This window comes from Protopterus annectens, chromosome 6.part0 (assembly GCF_019279795.1).
Source record: "Protopterus annectens isolate FY-2018-M chromosome 6.part0, PAN1.0, whole genome shotgun sequence".
Taxonomy (NCBI): domain Eukaryota; kingdom Metazoa; phylum Chordata; order Ceratodontiformes; family Protopteridae; genus Protopterus; species Protopterus annectens.
The window spans coordinates 402,011,733-402,027,798 of record NC_056737.1 but is presented as its reverse complement, the minus strand read 5'-3'; the positions used below and the strand labels follow the sequence as shown (position 1 = coordinate 402,027,798).

Genomic DNA, 16,066 nt, shown 5'->3' with positions numbered 1-16,066 from the left:
ATCAGACTCTCAAGAAAATGTGGGGCAAGGACAACAATCTTTAGTCTGTAATATTTCTTCATATGTATTGTCAGACGCTGAAGTAAGTTTGTTAAATAAAGGACTCAATTTTATACCTAAGAGTCAGAGTAATCTTACGGACACTATCACTGACCTAAAAATTTTTTGTAGGAATGTTATGCTAAAGTTAATATATAAATCCTCTGAAGAGACTACACAACATTTTAGGTTTAAGAATTTAAGCAGTTACGTTCCTATGAATCATCCACTCATTGATGCTTATTTAAAATTAACGGAAGATGAATTGTTTAAGTATTATGAAAATAGGCTTATATATAATAGACGTCATGGAGCGGACAATTTCAGTAAAAGTGAAAGGCAGTGCCTTAAGCATTTACAATCACAGCAATCAAGTATAATAAGACCAGCCGATAAGGGAGGTAGAATAGTTGTTATGGATATGGATAAATATATTATCTCTATGGAAAGACTTTTGAATGATAAATTCTATAAGACTATTTCTAAACAAGAAGTAGAATCAGTTATTCTATATGTTACAGGTAGTTTGATGAATATTTATTATAGTGGAATGATAATGAAAGAGGTCTATGACTATCTTACAATTAAGAATCCCCTCATACCACAAATTCACGGCCTCCCTAAAATCCATAAGGACTTGGCTGATCCACCTATACAACCTATAGTTGCTGGAGGTGGATGGATAACTGAACATCTTTCAGTATATGTTGAGAAACATCTACGGACACTTTTAGAGAAAAGTGAACATGTTCTCAAAGATACTAAATCATTTCTACTTCAACATTATGACTGTTTAAACAAGGCTACTAATACAGAAAATACTATACTGGTTACCCTTGATATACAGTCTTTGTTTACAATCATTCCGAATAATTTAGGGATAGAGTATATTACTGAATATCTGAAGATTTATAGTGACTTTACCATTGTGCAAATAGATTTAATAGCATATTTCCTGGAGTTGATATTGGAGAACAATCTTTTTATATTCCAGGATGCTATCTATAGGCAAGAAGATGGGGTGGCAATGGGCACCCCATGTGCCAATACTTATGCCAATATATTCTTGGCTTATTGGGAAGAGACTACATTATTCAGGATTGAAGAGTTCAAAGAACATGTTATGTTCTATCGAAGGTTTGTAGATGACCTTTTTATTCTTTGGAATGGAAATGAAAAGGAATTAGAAGTATTTTTTAGGAAAATAAATGATTTAACTGATTATCTTAACTTTACTATTCAGAGCTCCAGGTCTAGAATAGATTACTTGGATCTGTACATTGAAAGATTATCTGATGGGTCTTTTAACACTGGGGTATACCGTAAGTCTTATTATCGGAATAGCTTGCTAGTAAGATCTAGCATGCATCCCAGTTTTGTATTCAGAAATATTATTAGGGGCCAAGGAATGAGAGCCTCTAGACTAAACCCATCAGATGTAGGGTTTATAAATGAACTTGCTACCTTAAGGCAGAAATTGATAGATAGAGGATGTAGTGAAGGTGAAGTTGATGAGCAACTGGCAGTAACAGCTAGTCATAGGGAAGGTATAGCTGCACCATACTTTGGTCCCAGTTCTGACACATATAGGGATGTGTTATATAACAGACCACACATAGTCAAGATTCCAACTTTCTACACCAGTGATAGAGTGGAATTGAATAGAATAATTTCCAAGAATTGGTCAATATTGCAGACAGATGAGGATATAAGAGAGATAGTAGGTGAGAGACCATATTTTTTATATCGTAATAAGAAGAATTTGAAGAGAACTCTTTGTTATCCTAAGAATAAGGCAGTACAAGATGGTGATTCACATACTAAACCATGTGGGCACTGTAATTTTTGTCAGTATATAGATACCAGTGAAACTTTTCTCCACCCTGACTTAGGTAGAAATTTTAGAACATCAGCCAAAGCAGATTGTATGACATCTAATTTGATTTATTTAGCTGTATGTCAACATTGTACTTCCTTTTATGTTGGGAAAACTAATAGGATTTTTAAAGACAGGATACGTGAACATGTATACCACATTAAGAAACAACTAGAACATAATGCATTAGCTAAACATGTTAAACAGAAAGATGTAAGTCATACTTTCCTCTTTTGAGCCCTAGAAGTTATAGTTCCTAGTATACGAGGAGGTGACATAAGGAACCACACTGAATCCAGAGAGAATGACTGGATTATAACACTTAGGGCCGACAGAGGTAAGGGGCTCAATGAAAGGGCATCTATAAAACCTTTACTGAGAAAACGCCGCAACATTAGATGATTGTAATATAAAGTATGAAATATATATATATATATATATATATATATATATATATATATATATGTATATGTTTCTTGTAGTACACTGTATATATAGTTTTGCTTGTATGTATAGTGTATATATTGGCTGCAATATCAGTATTTGCTAACAGAAACATTTTCATTTTATAGTAATGTGTAGTAGTAAGCTATCAACATGAGATATTCCTTTAAGCATTTAATTAACCATGAGGTCTGATTGGACAAAAAATGTTTGAATTTAGTTATATATATGTGTGTGTCATAATGGTGTTTTTTTATATGGATCTGATGAAGCTGTATTAGCGAAAGCGTGCTCATCTTGTTTTATTGTTTTTATTGTGAATAAATACAGGTTTTATTGGGACATTCCTGCTTTGACTCCGTTTTTACCACAGTGAACTTTTTATATATTCTTTAAAATAGAAAAAAACACCGAGTATTTAAAAATGTTTTCTTTGTGGTACAGTTCCCCTATGGGGACTTCTCAGCTAGAAATGTAACTTGTAGCCAGTTGCTGTTTCCTGTGAAGCCTCTCAGCTGTTATTCCTTGAGGTAGCAAGTAAGTTCTGAAGATTTTTAGTCATTCTAGTTGCTCGCATATCTCCCTCCAAAATGGAATCCGCTTATAACTAGTTAGAGTGACAAGTGTGGCAGGGGATGAAAACTTTTGGAAGCTGGCCGGCTGCTGTATCGTTGGTAGGATACAACCAATAGGCTACTGCAACCATGAGAATAATTAACATCTAGCTCTGCATTCTTGGCATCAATCTGAATACTTTTAAGACAGCAAAGGACACCGCTGCAGATGTCTGTAGTCATGTCTGCACTTTTCATGCACAGGATATCAAGGTGTAGCTGAGGTATGGAGACTACTCATTTTAGGTTACAAGGATCGCATCCCTATTACTTGCAGAGGATGCTTTCCTCATGGTGTACTGCCTTGTGATCTCTTACTGGTCACTGGAGGGGGTTCACACTGGTGAGAGGTGTCTGGGATGAGAATGAGTACCTCAACATCAGAAGTAATACTCCTTCCCAAACAAGTAGATTGCTCACTACCAAAGAGAGGGGTGCAGCTATTTTAAGAAAGAGTAGAAGTGTTTTGGTTTCTTGGGTTCTTATTTACAAATGAGGGTAGAGAGGATTGTGAAAGGGACGGCAGATGAAGCAGTGGTGGAAGCACTGCAGGCAGTATGTATTGGAATGTGCTTGTGAAACAGGAGCTTAGTCCTTGGATGAATGAATACTTGTCAATTAGATACAATAAGACATGTGAAGAGGCCACAAAAATACAGCAAGGTTTATATGTGAGTCAAAGATGGTTATAGAAAAGGAGATAAATACTGAGCAAATATTTCTGCCCAATGTACTGGAGAACACAGAAGAAGCAAAAAGCATGCATCACTGCAAAGGTTAAATAAACGTTAGACCGAGCTGTTTAAATACATTTTTTTAGTTTAGTACTGAATGAAATAATGCCTGTATAGTAGAGTGAAACTGCTTTGAAGGTTGAATGCTGGGCCATTGAGAAAGCACCTAAGAATGACACAATGAAAAAGCTCATGGTGTTAAGGGGATAAAGAACAAACTCCAATGTAGCATACCTCCTGTGGTGTTAAAAGAGGGAGTACTAGTTATTGGAAAACTTCTACTATAATTATACAGATTATAATTTCAAACAGGAAACTGTTTCCCTATAACTGGAATAACTTATAATTGCAGGCTAGCAAGTATTTTACCCATACAAGGGGCAAGTCTGAAAAAGATTTAAGGGCTAAGTTAGTCATAATAATAATAATCATAAAACAGATTAATGAAAGGCAACACAAATTTATGAAGCACAGGTCTTAAATTTAATTCAGTTCTGTGTCCGAATTACTGATGAAACACATACAGGGTGGATATGTTTTGAAATGTAGTAAAGTATCCAATTATGTCCCTCAGAGGGGATTGGTAGAAAAAAACAGTAGTACAATGTGGGAAATAAAATGATAAACATAGCTAGGTGACTGAATGAAACAATGCAGAAGGATCTAGTTAGAGTGGATCTTTCATAGCATATTCACAATACCATATAACATTTTTAAAGTTACGTAAAAACAGGCATTCACAAATGCCCTACCTTAGGTTGCTAAGTACTAGGCTAGCTGCCTTGGTGGGTCATTTTAAGTAATGCCTAGGCAATTTCCCTCAAAAAAGTTATTGTGAGACATTCATATGTAAATACTAGGCTATCAGTATGCAGATTATTACAAATCTAGGTAATGACCAATGGTCAGAATAACACCCTGTACCTTGTATCAGTGAAGTTTTGGGCTGCTATAAAGGTTAAGGTGTTTTCCTTGCAGTCGCAAGGTACAGAGTTTGATTCTCACCTTTGAAAGGGAAATTGGCTCTGCTTAAAATGGCCCACAAGGGCAGCTAGCCTAGTGTTTGCCTATGAACCTTAACCAGTATGTCAACCCTTACCCCTTTAATGCCGAACCCCCATCCTGTATGTCAAAACAAAACAAAACAAACAAAAAAAGAAATAATAATAATAATTTTGAAGAACATATTTATCAGTCATCCTCTGCCTATTGTGCTGGACAAGAGAAAAGCTTTGTATCACACCAACATTAACACGACAATCAAAACTCGATCACCTGAGCAATTAATAAATACAATAAACTGGTTTGTCTCCATGGAAAAACTACCATGATAGTCAGCTCAGAGAAATAATTTCTTAAAACTACTGCAAATTGCCATACAAATAAATGCTTTCTTCCTTAAACTTCAGATTTCATCTGAGTTATATAATACTTCTGATAGCACTTTAAATACCAGCTAACCAGATGTAAACATACGAAATTATTAAAAACTGTTTCATCATTGCTCTAAATTCTAACAACATGTTGAACAATAATTATAAACGCACAGTTCTATCTAAAATTATATGTAAAACATGTACAAAAAAACTTTATATGTGTATTTTATTGCCACACAACGTTAAACTACCGTGAAACATTGCCACTTCACAACAATTATATTGAAACATATAAATTTAATTCTTTACCACCCATACTTTATCATAATAAATAAAATGTATTGGCTTTTAATCGTAATATACTAGATACAGTGTTGTTCAACTAGGTCAGCTTACATGCATTCAGTCTTAGCTGCCACATTAATTCCATTAATTCCAAAAAATTTCAAAGTCAGCCCCTCTGCCATCATTTTGCACTCTATCTATAACAAAAATGTGAACTTTGAAAAACTGACACACACACACGCACAGTACTATACCTATATAAAGCATTAGTTGACTTTTTATTTTTCAAATCATACAGGTGTTCATACATTCTAACCCTTACTCTACTCTTTGTCTTACCTACAAAAAAGGTAGTGCAGGCTGTACAACTTGCTTAAAATACAAACCATGTAATCTCACAATTACACAATCCTGGGCAAGTGATAGTCCTATCATATACACTACCCATTACATAATGTTCATCATTTATTCACCTACAGTATTTCCATATTCAACATTTCTTCATTCTCCATTTATGATAATGTCTACCTTCATAATCTTTACTTTGCATATTTTTAATACTTCTATCTTTTGCAAACACTACAGTGGGAGCCTCACCTATTTTTGGTTTTGTTTCTGAAGAAAAAAAAAGTTTTCCAATTCTCTCTCACAAAAGAAGCATATCGATAATCATCAGTGCCAAAAAGAAATATTAGTGAAAAATTCTTATCGCACCCAGGATTATCCAATAAATCCTTAACCTTGTTTTCTAACATATGGGACCCCAACAAGGAGGAAAACTGAAAATCTCTACCCATTATAATTTCATTTATTATTTTTGTCAAAAGGGAATATCGATAGCCTCTATCCACAAACATTAAAATCAAATGTTCTAACTCCTTAAAAAACATTCATCCACGTTAATAAGTCTAGATAACCTTATCTGCCCCTTCACAATATTATGCTTTTGGTGATGGGGTGACAACTGTGACAATGTAAATAAGAGTTGGAAAAAGTTTCCTTATGATATATGTTAAATGTAAAAGACTTTGTTAGTGGACTTTTTCCTATATTTATATTGAAATGATTAATGTACTACTCTTGGGAATAAGTAAATTATGCCTCAAGGTACATTTTGAACCTAAAAAGACTTCCAAACTTCCTTTCCACAATATTAATCTAAGAATCTGTAGTACACGTGTATGTATCTAAAATATTGAAATGGGAATACATATTCCTCTTCCCATTTTATTAGGCCCAGGTTTGCATATAATGGGGAGTATGCTGTGTCCATGGCTATACCAGCTCTCTGTTGAAAATATTCCCCCTCAAAATAAATATAATTGCTGTACTATACCATTTCTATAAGTGTGTACAACACAAATGATTTAGAAGCAAAAAATTCATTTTATCAAGCATTGATAAAAAAAAAAAACTCTCAAGGCCTTCTGTATGAGGAATTACTGTAAATAAATTAACATCTAAGGTAATAAATATGACATTGTCTAAGTGTGTCAATGTATTAAGACTAGTTAGTAAATGTCTTCAGTCATGTAAAATACATATCTTGGATTGTAATAAACTCTAACATTCATTGTCTATATACATTGCCAAAGGCTAAGTCTTAGATCTTCTGGCTGCCACAATAGGTCTTAAAGGAGGATCCACCCTATTTTATGAATTATTGGAATCCCAAATATTAATGGAATTACAAGCGTTTTGACTACTACATAATCCAACAGTACATCATCCATAAAGCTCCCTGAAAAATCATATCTTGAAGTAAAAATCAATTTTTTGATAAGTGATGTTAATCTCATTCTTAGAAAACATTTTACACGTATGTTTATCACTTAATATAGACATAATCTTGCCTGAATATACCACATAATCCACTAACCCTCCCCCCACACCTTCATCAGGTTTCACAATCCACATGGTTTTATCTGTGATTAATTCAGTCAACCCTTTTCTTTCTTGTTAAGTAAGGTTGTCTGTCATTCAAGTGCCATTGCCCCCCAGAACTTTTTCTGAACTAGTTTTCATATCTCGGTTAAAGTACATTGACCATAGGATCTGAAAGGGGAATGAATATGCTTTTATTGTTATATATGACAAGCTTATCATCTAAAAGGGATGGGGTGGTTATTTTGTCAGAAAAAAACAATTTCAGGTTAAGTTTCCTAGCATAAAATTGAAGCTGAATTAAAGCAGCAACTATATTCAGCTTGGCAGCTGGGACAAAATTAAAACCTTCCTTAATTTATACAAATGGTGCAGTGGGCAGTGGTTGCATTGTTGCCTCACAGCAGAGGTTCTCCGGTTCAATTCCCAGCTGGGATGCCTTCTGTAAGGAGTCTGCATGTCTTCGCTTCATTTGTGTGGATTTCCTCCCACATTACAAAGACATATCTAGAGCATTTCTCCCCAGGCCTCCACTGAAAATTGGCTTTGTTCCAAGTCAGACTTTCCCAGTAAACAAATGTTGAACAAACAAACAAACAAATAAGTAGCCTGTAGATACTCTCAGGCAAATTAACACTGGTCAAATTGAATATTTTAAAGTAACCTGATTTTTTAACAAGAGAGGAAGAATGCGATATCTGCACACAAGGTCCATATTCTACCATTCCTTCCCTCTGCCACAACCTTTGTTCTGTTTCCTGTTGTGTCTGTCCCAGCTGTTTCAGGTTGGTAATGAATGGCCTTTTGTTGGGCTAATCTCTCAGATCTGCCCACTTGGTCGATTTCTAAGAACTTCTTCATTGGTATACAAATGTTCACCTCTACTTTCTTTTTCCTTCCCATTCTTATACACAGGCTCAAATTCAGTTCTTCCAATTCCATATACTGCTGGTTTAGGATTAGCTTTATGGGATTCATATTCTTCTTTATCTCTCAGTAGTTTTCTTTGCTTCCTCTCTTTGTTCATGTTTGCTGTTTCATCTTCCTTCTCAAATATCTTATTATAGTCCAAAACATGCATCGTAAAAAGGTCTCTCATAACACTTTCATTAAGCTCCTTAATATCTCTTTTTAAGGAACTTAACTTCCTTTCATAAGTTTCTTGAATTCACATCCAGTATTATCAAACAGCTCCAACAATTCATGATGGAAAACAGAACTCAACTGAACCCCAAAGGAAATTTCCACATCTGTAAGCCTTTTAGAACTCATTTGAAACAAACAAATTCAGATAAATATACATTCTCTATCTGTAAATTCCTAACCAGTCAATGTTCTAATTCAGTCAACTGGACATGAATGGTATCACACTCACTATATTACTTGCTTCTTTAACAGAAAAAGAAAGAAATGGAGTTTTCAGCCATGAGTCTATTTTTTTCAAAACCACCAATTCTCAACACTTTAGAATTCCCACTTGTAGTACAACCCACACTGTTTTCCTTATGTAAAGTCACATCTAAAGTGTCTGTTCTTTCATTAGTTTCGGATGATGCAATAAAAGAATTACCATTCACACTCTGTAAAATTTATACCCTCACAAGGGACTCATTCTGCTGTAGCAGTAACGTCAACGAAATCTCCAGGCAAACAATCTTCCAGTGCACTAAAGGGTTGTCATTCAATGAAGCCATACCAGTCAAGGAAAACACAACTAATAACTAAAACTCAAGCACCTGAGCGATTTATAAATTCAACAAACTGGTCTCCACAGAAAAGTAACCACAATAGTTGGCTTGGAGGAGCAACTTTAATATTTGATGGAAATTAAATAAAAAAATACTACTGCAAATTGCTGTACAACTGAGTGCTTTCAGCTTTATAATTCAGATGTCATCAGAGTTGTATAATACTTCAGGTAGCACACTTAAATACCAGATAACCGGATTTAAACATACAAAATTATTAAAAACTATTTCATTGTTACTCATAAAATATATTTTGCCCTAAATTCTAAAATGTTAAATGATAATTAGTAAACACACAGTTCTAGCTAAAATTATATGTATAACATGTAAAAAAAACGTTATTTTTATTGCCACACGATGTTATATCATATATATTTATTAATAACATTTTCTATTTGGTTTTATTAATTATTTATTATTTGATCAGATGTGTGCTTGTTAATTCATTTGTATCTAACAATATATATATATATATATATACTTGGCCTAAGGATGAATTTAATATATTATATATTTGGTATAATTAAGTTAAAAAGCAGTCACATTATGTCACTTGAATTTATATGAAATTCACTTGACATTTATTGATGCACCCCATAATGTTATGCATATATCTATAACATCATGCTCAATAGCTAGGGGGCAGGTTCTATAACATCTATAGTGATTTTTCTTAAATATGATCATGACTGGCTAAAAGTGTTTATTTGTATATATTAGTGATGGATTTTATTCACTATTTTGTAAATTTTGATCTGTATAAACACAAAAATTTTTTATTAATGAGTTAAATTATTAATTAAGTGTTATAATGCTTTATTTCATACATATATTTTTTATTTTATTTATTTATTGGTCATAACAATATTACAGATATTTATATAAGAACACGCATATGTGTTCTTTGAAAGTATAACAGTATATAGTAGCTCAAGGTTTGAGTTTAACATCATATTCAAATGCTTAAATGTTTTTAATGGTTTTAATGATTTTAGCATCATTTAGATGCTAATTGATTAATGAGCAGACTTTCCCGCGCTTGAGCGGTTGTATATAAACTTTGAACAGTTTTAAGTGATTCATCTGATGAAGCGTGGATGGACCACGCGAAAGCGCTCATTTTTTACTTCCAATAAACTATTTGCTTGATTCCAAGAATTGCCAACGTGTTTTGTTCCTGTTATAGCAGCTTTTCGTGAACATTGGATGTTTCTTATGTGGTTTGGTACTGTACTTCATCTACACAGATGTTATATCATTGTGAAATATTGCAACCTCACAAATTAATTAGAAACATATAAATTTAATTCTTCACCAACCATAATTTATCATAATAAATAAAATTTGTTAGTTTTTTAATTGTAATATGCTAGACATAGTAATAAACTCATCCAACTTAAGCAGCTTACATGCATTCAATCTTAGTTGCCACATTAATTTCTTGAATTACAGCAGTTTCATAATTGCACCAACATTATTGAGTTCAGCAGGCACATAGTAAAAGATGTCATGAACAAACTGCAGTTGCTGTGCAACAGTTTACACAAATATGATACTTAGCTAATTTACTGTTTATGAACTTAGTATGTGGGTTGCTCCAAAATAAATCTTTTTCTCCCCTAACTTTAGTTAATGACAAAGACGTACAGACATTTAATGTCCAGACAAGCATGTATGAACTAGTAGTAAAATTACTATACTGTAAATTAAAACATTACAGCTGTCAAAAACAGATGTATTGATATAAGCCCAATAATTTTATTTCTACAACTTTTGATCCCTGTATATAGCTATAGCTTTTGATTTCTTTATAGGATATGGCGTTGATCCTTACAGACTGTTGGGTTAAAATCATACAAGCATGCCTAGATAACTTTCTCAGCTGATGGACAAAAGGCATTAAGACTGCATGTTAGACATTATATCTCGCACAGTGACATGCATATTATACTTACGTATGCGAAGCCATTCATAACGCGCTTCCCATTTTGTCATCATTTCACTTCTCTTTTCAGTGACTTGTGCCAGTTTTTCTTTTATCTAAAATATAGAACACATACACACAAAAAATAAACACCACACTTTTGGATAGCATATGATTTGTTTCATATTTAATTTATTTATTTTTAAAGTGTCATGACTTAGGAAAACAGACAACAAAGTACATATGCCAGTACATTCTCATATATGAGACATGGGGCATGCCTCACCGGGTATATAACTTGCAAATAGAAAAAAAAAATGTTTTTATTGTTAATTCAGTCAACTGCAATGCTTTTTCTGTACTGGCCATACATGAATTAGACAACAGGGATGACTGCTGCAATTTTTTCTTAGCTACTTTTACATTTTACAAGCAGCAAGATCTCTGAGCACTTTTAGAATTCCACATCATAGAAATGGAAATATATAATTATCTGAAAGAGGCCATTTAATTGTACAGAAAACTATAGTTATAGGAGGTAATCACTATAAAAGTAGGTGACCTCTGTTTGTTATTGAAAAGGATTATCTGAAGAAAACAGAGCAAGATCATCATCCCAGAAGTTCAACAGGGAATACGATGTTAATCCAAGGAAGCAGGCAATTTATTAGGTGTGTGAAAAACAAGATGAAGACCTGTTTTTCTGATACTTCTAGCTGTGGAAATCAATGAAAGTAACTGCCTTCTATAGCCCATCCTCAAAAGAATTTCTTCTTCTGCAGGGAAGAAATATGAGAGTTGAATATTTTGAGTCACTGCAATGTTCTGAATAACTTTCAGTAGAAAAGTATGATTAGAAGAATGAGACAGTTTTTGTGAAAGATCATACAAGGCTCGGAGCATATGGCAGCTTAGCCTCTTTGACTTTAGTGAAGTTCAAGGAAGGTTCAGACCATATGAGAGCTTGTAGCTCTGACATCATCCTAGATGACGCTGTTGTTATTAATAAGATCATTTTCCATCAAGGAAATGGTCATGGCACAGAGAATACAGGTTTAATCAAAGAAACTAGGGTGAAAATAAGATTTCATTTCAAAACTAAATGTTCTTTACTTAGAAGACTTAATATGCAACATTCCCATTAGTAAGTACTTTGACAGTAGACCTAGAGACCATGGGAGGATCACAGTAAAGCAAAGCTCATAAGGCAATGAATAAGTCTCAATCAATGAGCAAGCAAGGTACTTAGGAAAGTAATGACTGACGCAGCTGAAGACCTAGTGGAGTTATCCCTGGACTAGGTATTAACTTTTATTTATCACACCACTGAGAATGTCTTCCACTTTGTCAGGTAAGTTTTCCTAGGTACAAGGATTAATGGCTTCTTGGAGGAACTATGATACCTGTAATAACTCCTTATTGGGGATCAGAATTTCAGCATCTACACTGAGGGATGGAAGAGCGTCCATAGAAGGAAGAAATACCAACCTTGATGCTGGATCTAAAGAAAATTGCTAAGAGAAGGTTGAAGAAAATTGCTTGTAAACTCCATGAGAAGGCAGGAACATGGCTATTTGGATCAAAATGAAGCACTGGGAATCAATTGCATCTTCTTTTTCTTTTAACAGACTTTTTAAATCAAATATCTGGAAAAATAAAAACAGGCTGTGTATTGAAGCCCTTGAGGGGGAATCCTATATTCTGGCCCAACATTTATGTAAAACAGAATTTTGTACTGATGCAAAAAAGGACTTGGCTGGAGTCCTATTCTAGTGCACTACCTATAGTAATCACTAGAGAATAGATTAACTACTCAGATGAATGTCCTGTAAGACATTGTGCCTGGCAGGTAGAATATCTGCAACAGAGGCATCATGGACAACTCTAGGTCCCAAATGTTCAACATTAATCTGAACAAATGGTCTGACAGCATGCCTCCTTGTACTGTATTATAGCTTTACAGCTCAGATGTCCAAGGTACCTGGGGAACTCCAACATCTGGCTTGCAACACTATCTCACCTAAGAAAAATGGCACTGTCTCTTTTTGGTAGATATGAATCTTTTTGAGAGATGGAGACCAAGCCCCTCAGTGTCTCTGTCTGCATAAGTACTGCATATCTTAAACTGGAATATTCAGTCAATGTGGGTGATTAAAATGGTATTCTTAGGTTTATGACTGCTGTGTCCATACACCACTGAAACTCGCTTATCAGGACTTCAATTAGAGATTGTTCATTGATCCAAAGAATCTAAATTCTGAGCTTCCAGATTCCACAGGTAATGTTTACATTTTCTCACGAAAGCTGGCATGTTGTACAATCATGGTACTTTTAGACGTGACCTCACAAAATGATGTTATTCAGTGAAAGAGACCATGCCACTCTATGTGGGTCAGAAAAAACTTTCCGTTATAATGCGTTTTAGGCTGAACCTAAAAACATTTCCATTCTAGAGATGACACTTGATTTTCTTTTGACATAATCTTATGGAATATGGACAGGGAATCTCCAGATTTATACTGACTATCAGATGCTGACTGAACTCAGGCTCAATATAATTGTTACCTAGACTGGTTTAAACATGAACTTACTTCAGTATTAGCTGTCCTAAGGCTAGAAGCAGCATCAGGTGAATATTCCAGGCAAATCTGCCAAGTGTAAAACTAGAAATCTCATCTCATTACCTGGAACCTAAGGAACCTATTTTGATGTTGAATATGCCAGAAAAGTATTTTACAATGCCATCCATCCACCTTCAGACCAACCAGGGAAAACTGATGGAACTATATGACTTTGAGATGCTTAAATAGTCTCCTGGTTTTCTCCCTCTTGGTTGAGACAAGAAAGAATGTTCAACAAACACAATCAATTTGAAAGAAGAAATAGCCTTTGTAAGAGAACCCTACCCTTGCTCAACATCATGTGAAAATGAGTTTGTGCTGGCTAATAAAACTTTAAAGTTAAGTAGACAAACGCTGTAAACGCAAAAAAGGAGCTACTGAAGCCACTAGCAGTAGTCCAAAACACGCTGGTACTGGTACCAGCGTGTTTTGGACTACTGCTAGTGGCTTCAGTAGCTCCTTTTTTGTGTTTAAAACTTTAAAGTTCTCAGAATAGGCTGAAGCATGGAGGTTTATTTTAACAGGAAGTCTGTCTAGTAACCTGAATAGAAATCTTTTTACTTCAGCACAATGGCATAGAAAGATAAAAGCCCTGACTCTGGCCCAAGTGACCAGAGTTCGATTAGCAGCTCAGGCATCTCAACTGCTGGAACAGAAATTGTAGTGTCCATCCCAGGGGAGAAGGGTGGTTGCAAGGCATTCCCCATATATGATCCCTAGTGGAAGCTGGGGGCATAAGGTGTGGTGTTATCAAAAGAGGGGATTGGGGTCAAACACTGGCTGAGCTGCTACAGAGGTGGGGAGATACACCAGCATGTCCTCATTGCACTCCCTCCCCTTGGATATATATAGAACCAGATAACACAAGGGGGGGGGTGAGGCTATGCCATAATAGAAAAACCCTCCATTGCAGTGAATGATGTGCAGTCCCAAAATGCCCTAAGCTTCTCACTGGCCCAAACTCTTCAGAGTGAGTCGGGGGGAGAGTCTAACAAATGACACGAGCACTGGGATGTGCTGATGGCAAGTTGCATGGAAAAATACAAAGTTTTCTTTAAGCACTGATTTGAGAAAAAAAATTTCTCGTGCTGTCCTGAAAAAAAATACATGTTGTAAGGGAAGTGGGCAAGGGATAACTCCAAGAAAGAGATTTAGTGCTATTCTTGCGTGTGTGTGTGTTTTTTTTTTTTTTAAGAACTGTCCTTTTCATGGTAAAGGCACTATGTATACATCTACCTCTTGAAATGCAATCCTCCTTCTGGAATAAACTTGACATTTCCCAAAAACAGAAGACTGAAATATCTCATGCAATAGGAAGCACCTTATATTTGCTTGAGCAAGAAGAAAGTAAACAAAAAAAAAATACAAAATAACTGTAAAAATTACTTAGTATTTTCTTTGTCTTTTAATTCCTGAATAACAGAAGGTGTGCTAGACACAATTAAAGCCCAATAATAAGAGTCCAATGATGGAGGAACTCAGAAAGCATAGTCCCCTTCCCCCAAGACGCTTGTATGAAAGATGTTATATCAGGAAGGCTAGAAATCTCTCACTTTATACCTGCAAAGCTAGATATGTCCTAGATTAATGTGCTTTCATCCTTTATTAATAATGAAATCTAGGCTGGTAGGTTGAGGGACTCTCTGTACCAGTGAATAAGTTTCTTTGACCCAGTAAACTATTATCTAATACTCCACAGTGCAGAAAAAAATGTTTCCCTAACCAGAGTAAAAAAGGTCAGGAAAATGAAGATATAAGTAGTAGTCCTACTCCTTACCTACAGAACCAAAATTTTAAAACATCAAAGGCTTGTCATCTGGTTGGTATGGTTCTCCTAAAAGTTACAAGGTTATCAGGGTAAAAGGTCTATGCCAAAAATATGCATCAACAAACCTTATCCACTTACAGAATAACACCTGCCTTTTGTTATACATATAGTAGTTCACTGGGCATTTTGGAAATTAACTCTGAAAAGACATCAAATTAACAATTCCAAAATAATTCATTGCTTTCCCAAGTTTATTTTTTAAAGTTCAGATTTGAAAAAGACTCCGTTAAAAGACAAAGAAGCTGTGATTGGGAGCCTTTGTGAGTTAAAAAAAACAAACAACATTTTACCATGCCTAGCATTGACTTTCGTCTTATTAGGTCTTCCATATCTGCAGCCAAGAGACATAAGCAGACTCCTCAATAATTTTAGTTACAGCTGGGACTGACAAGTCAGACTGCCAACCAGTCACAAGTGGAGTTCTACAGGGTTCAGTCCTGGGTCCTCTCCTGTTTGATATCTACTTCTCTGAAGTCCAGGCCAACACGAAGGGACTCTGGCTGACAAAGTTCTCAGACGATTGCAAGTTGGGAGCTATTATTAACTCCCCAAGTGATGTTGACATCCTACAGAAAGGCCTCACTGAGACTGACTGGTGTCAGAACCATGGCCTTAAGCTCAATGCCAAAAAATGTGTCGTCATCCCCTTTGGGAAAAACCCAGTTCCCATGAATTACCACATCAATGGTAGTC

The 16,066-nt window shown here is 35.0% G+C and overlaps 1 protein-coding gene across 2 annotated transcripts in view; it reads right to left on the bottom strand.

The window, feature by feature from the left end:
• LOC122804338 (spectrin beta chain, erythrocytic-like) overlaps positions 1-16,066 on the bottom strand; it is a 2,132,081-nt gene that overhangs the window by 384,071 nt on the left and 1,731,944 nt on the right. For both annotated transcript variants that reach the window (XM_044074141.1, XM_044074142.1), the window contains one exon: positions 10,956-11,040. In XM_044074141.1, the coding sequence (XP_043930076.1) occupies positions 10,956-11,040 (85 nt within the window). The remainder of the gene's footprint in view (positions 1-10,955; positions 11,041-16,066) is intronic.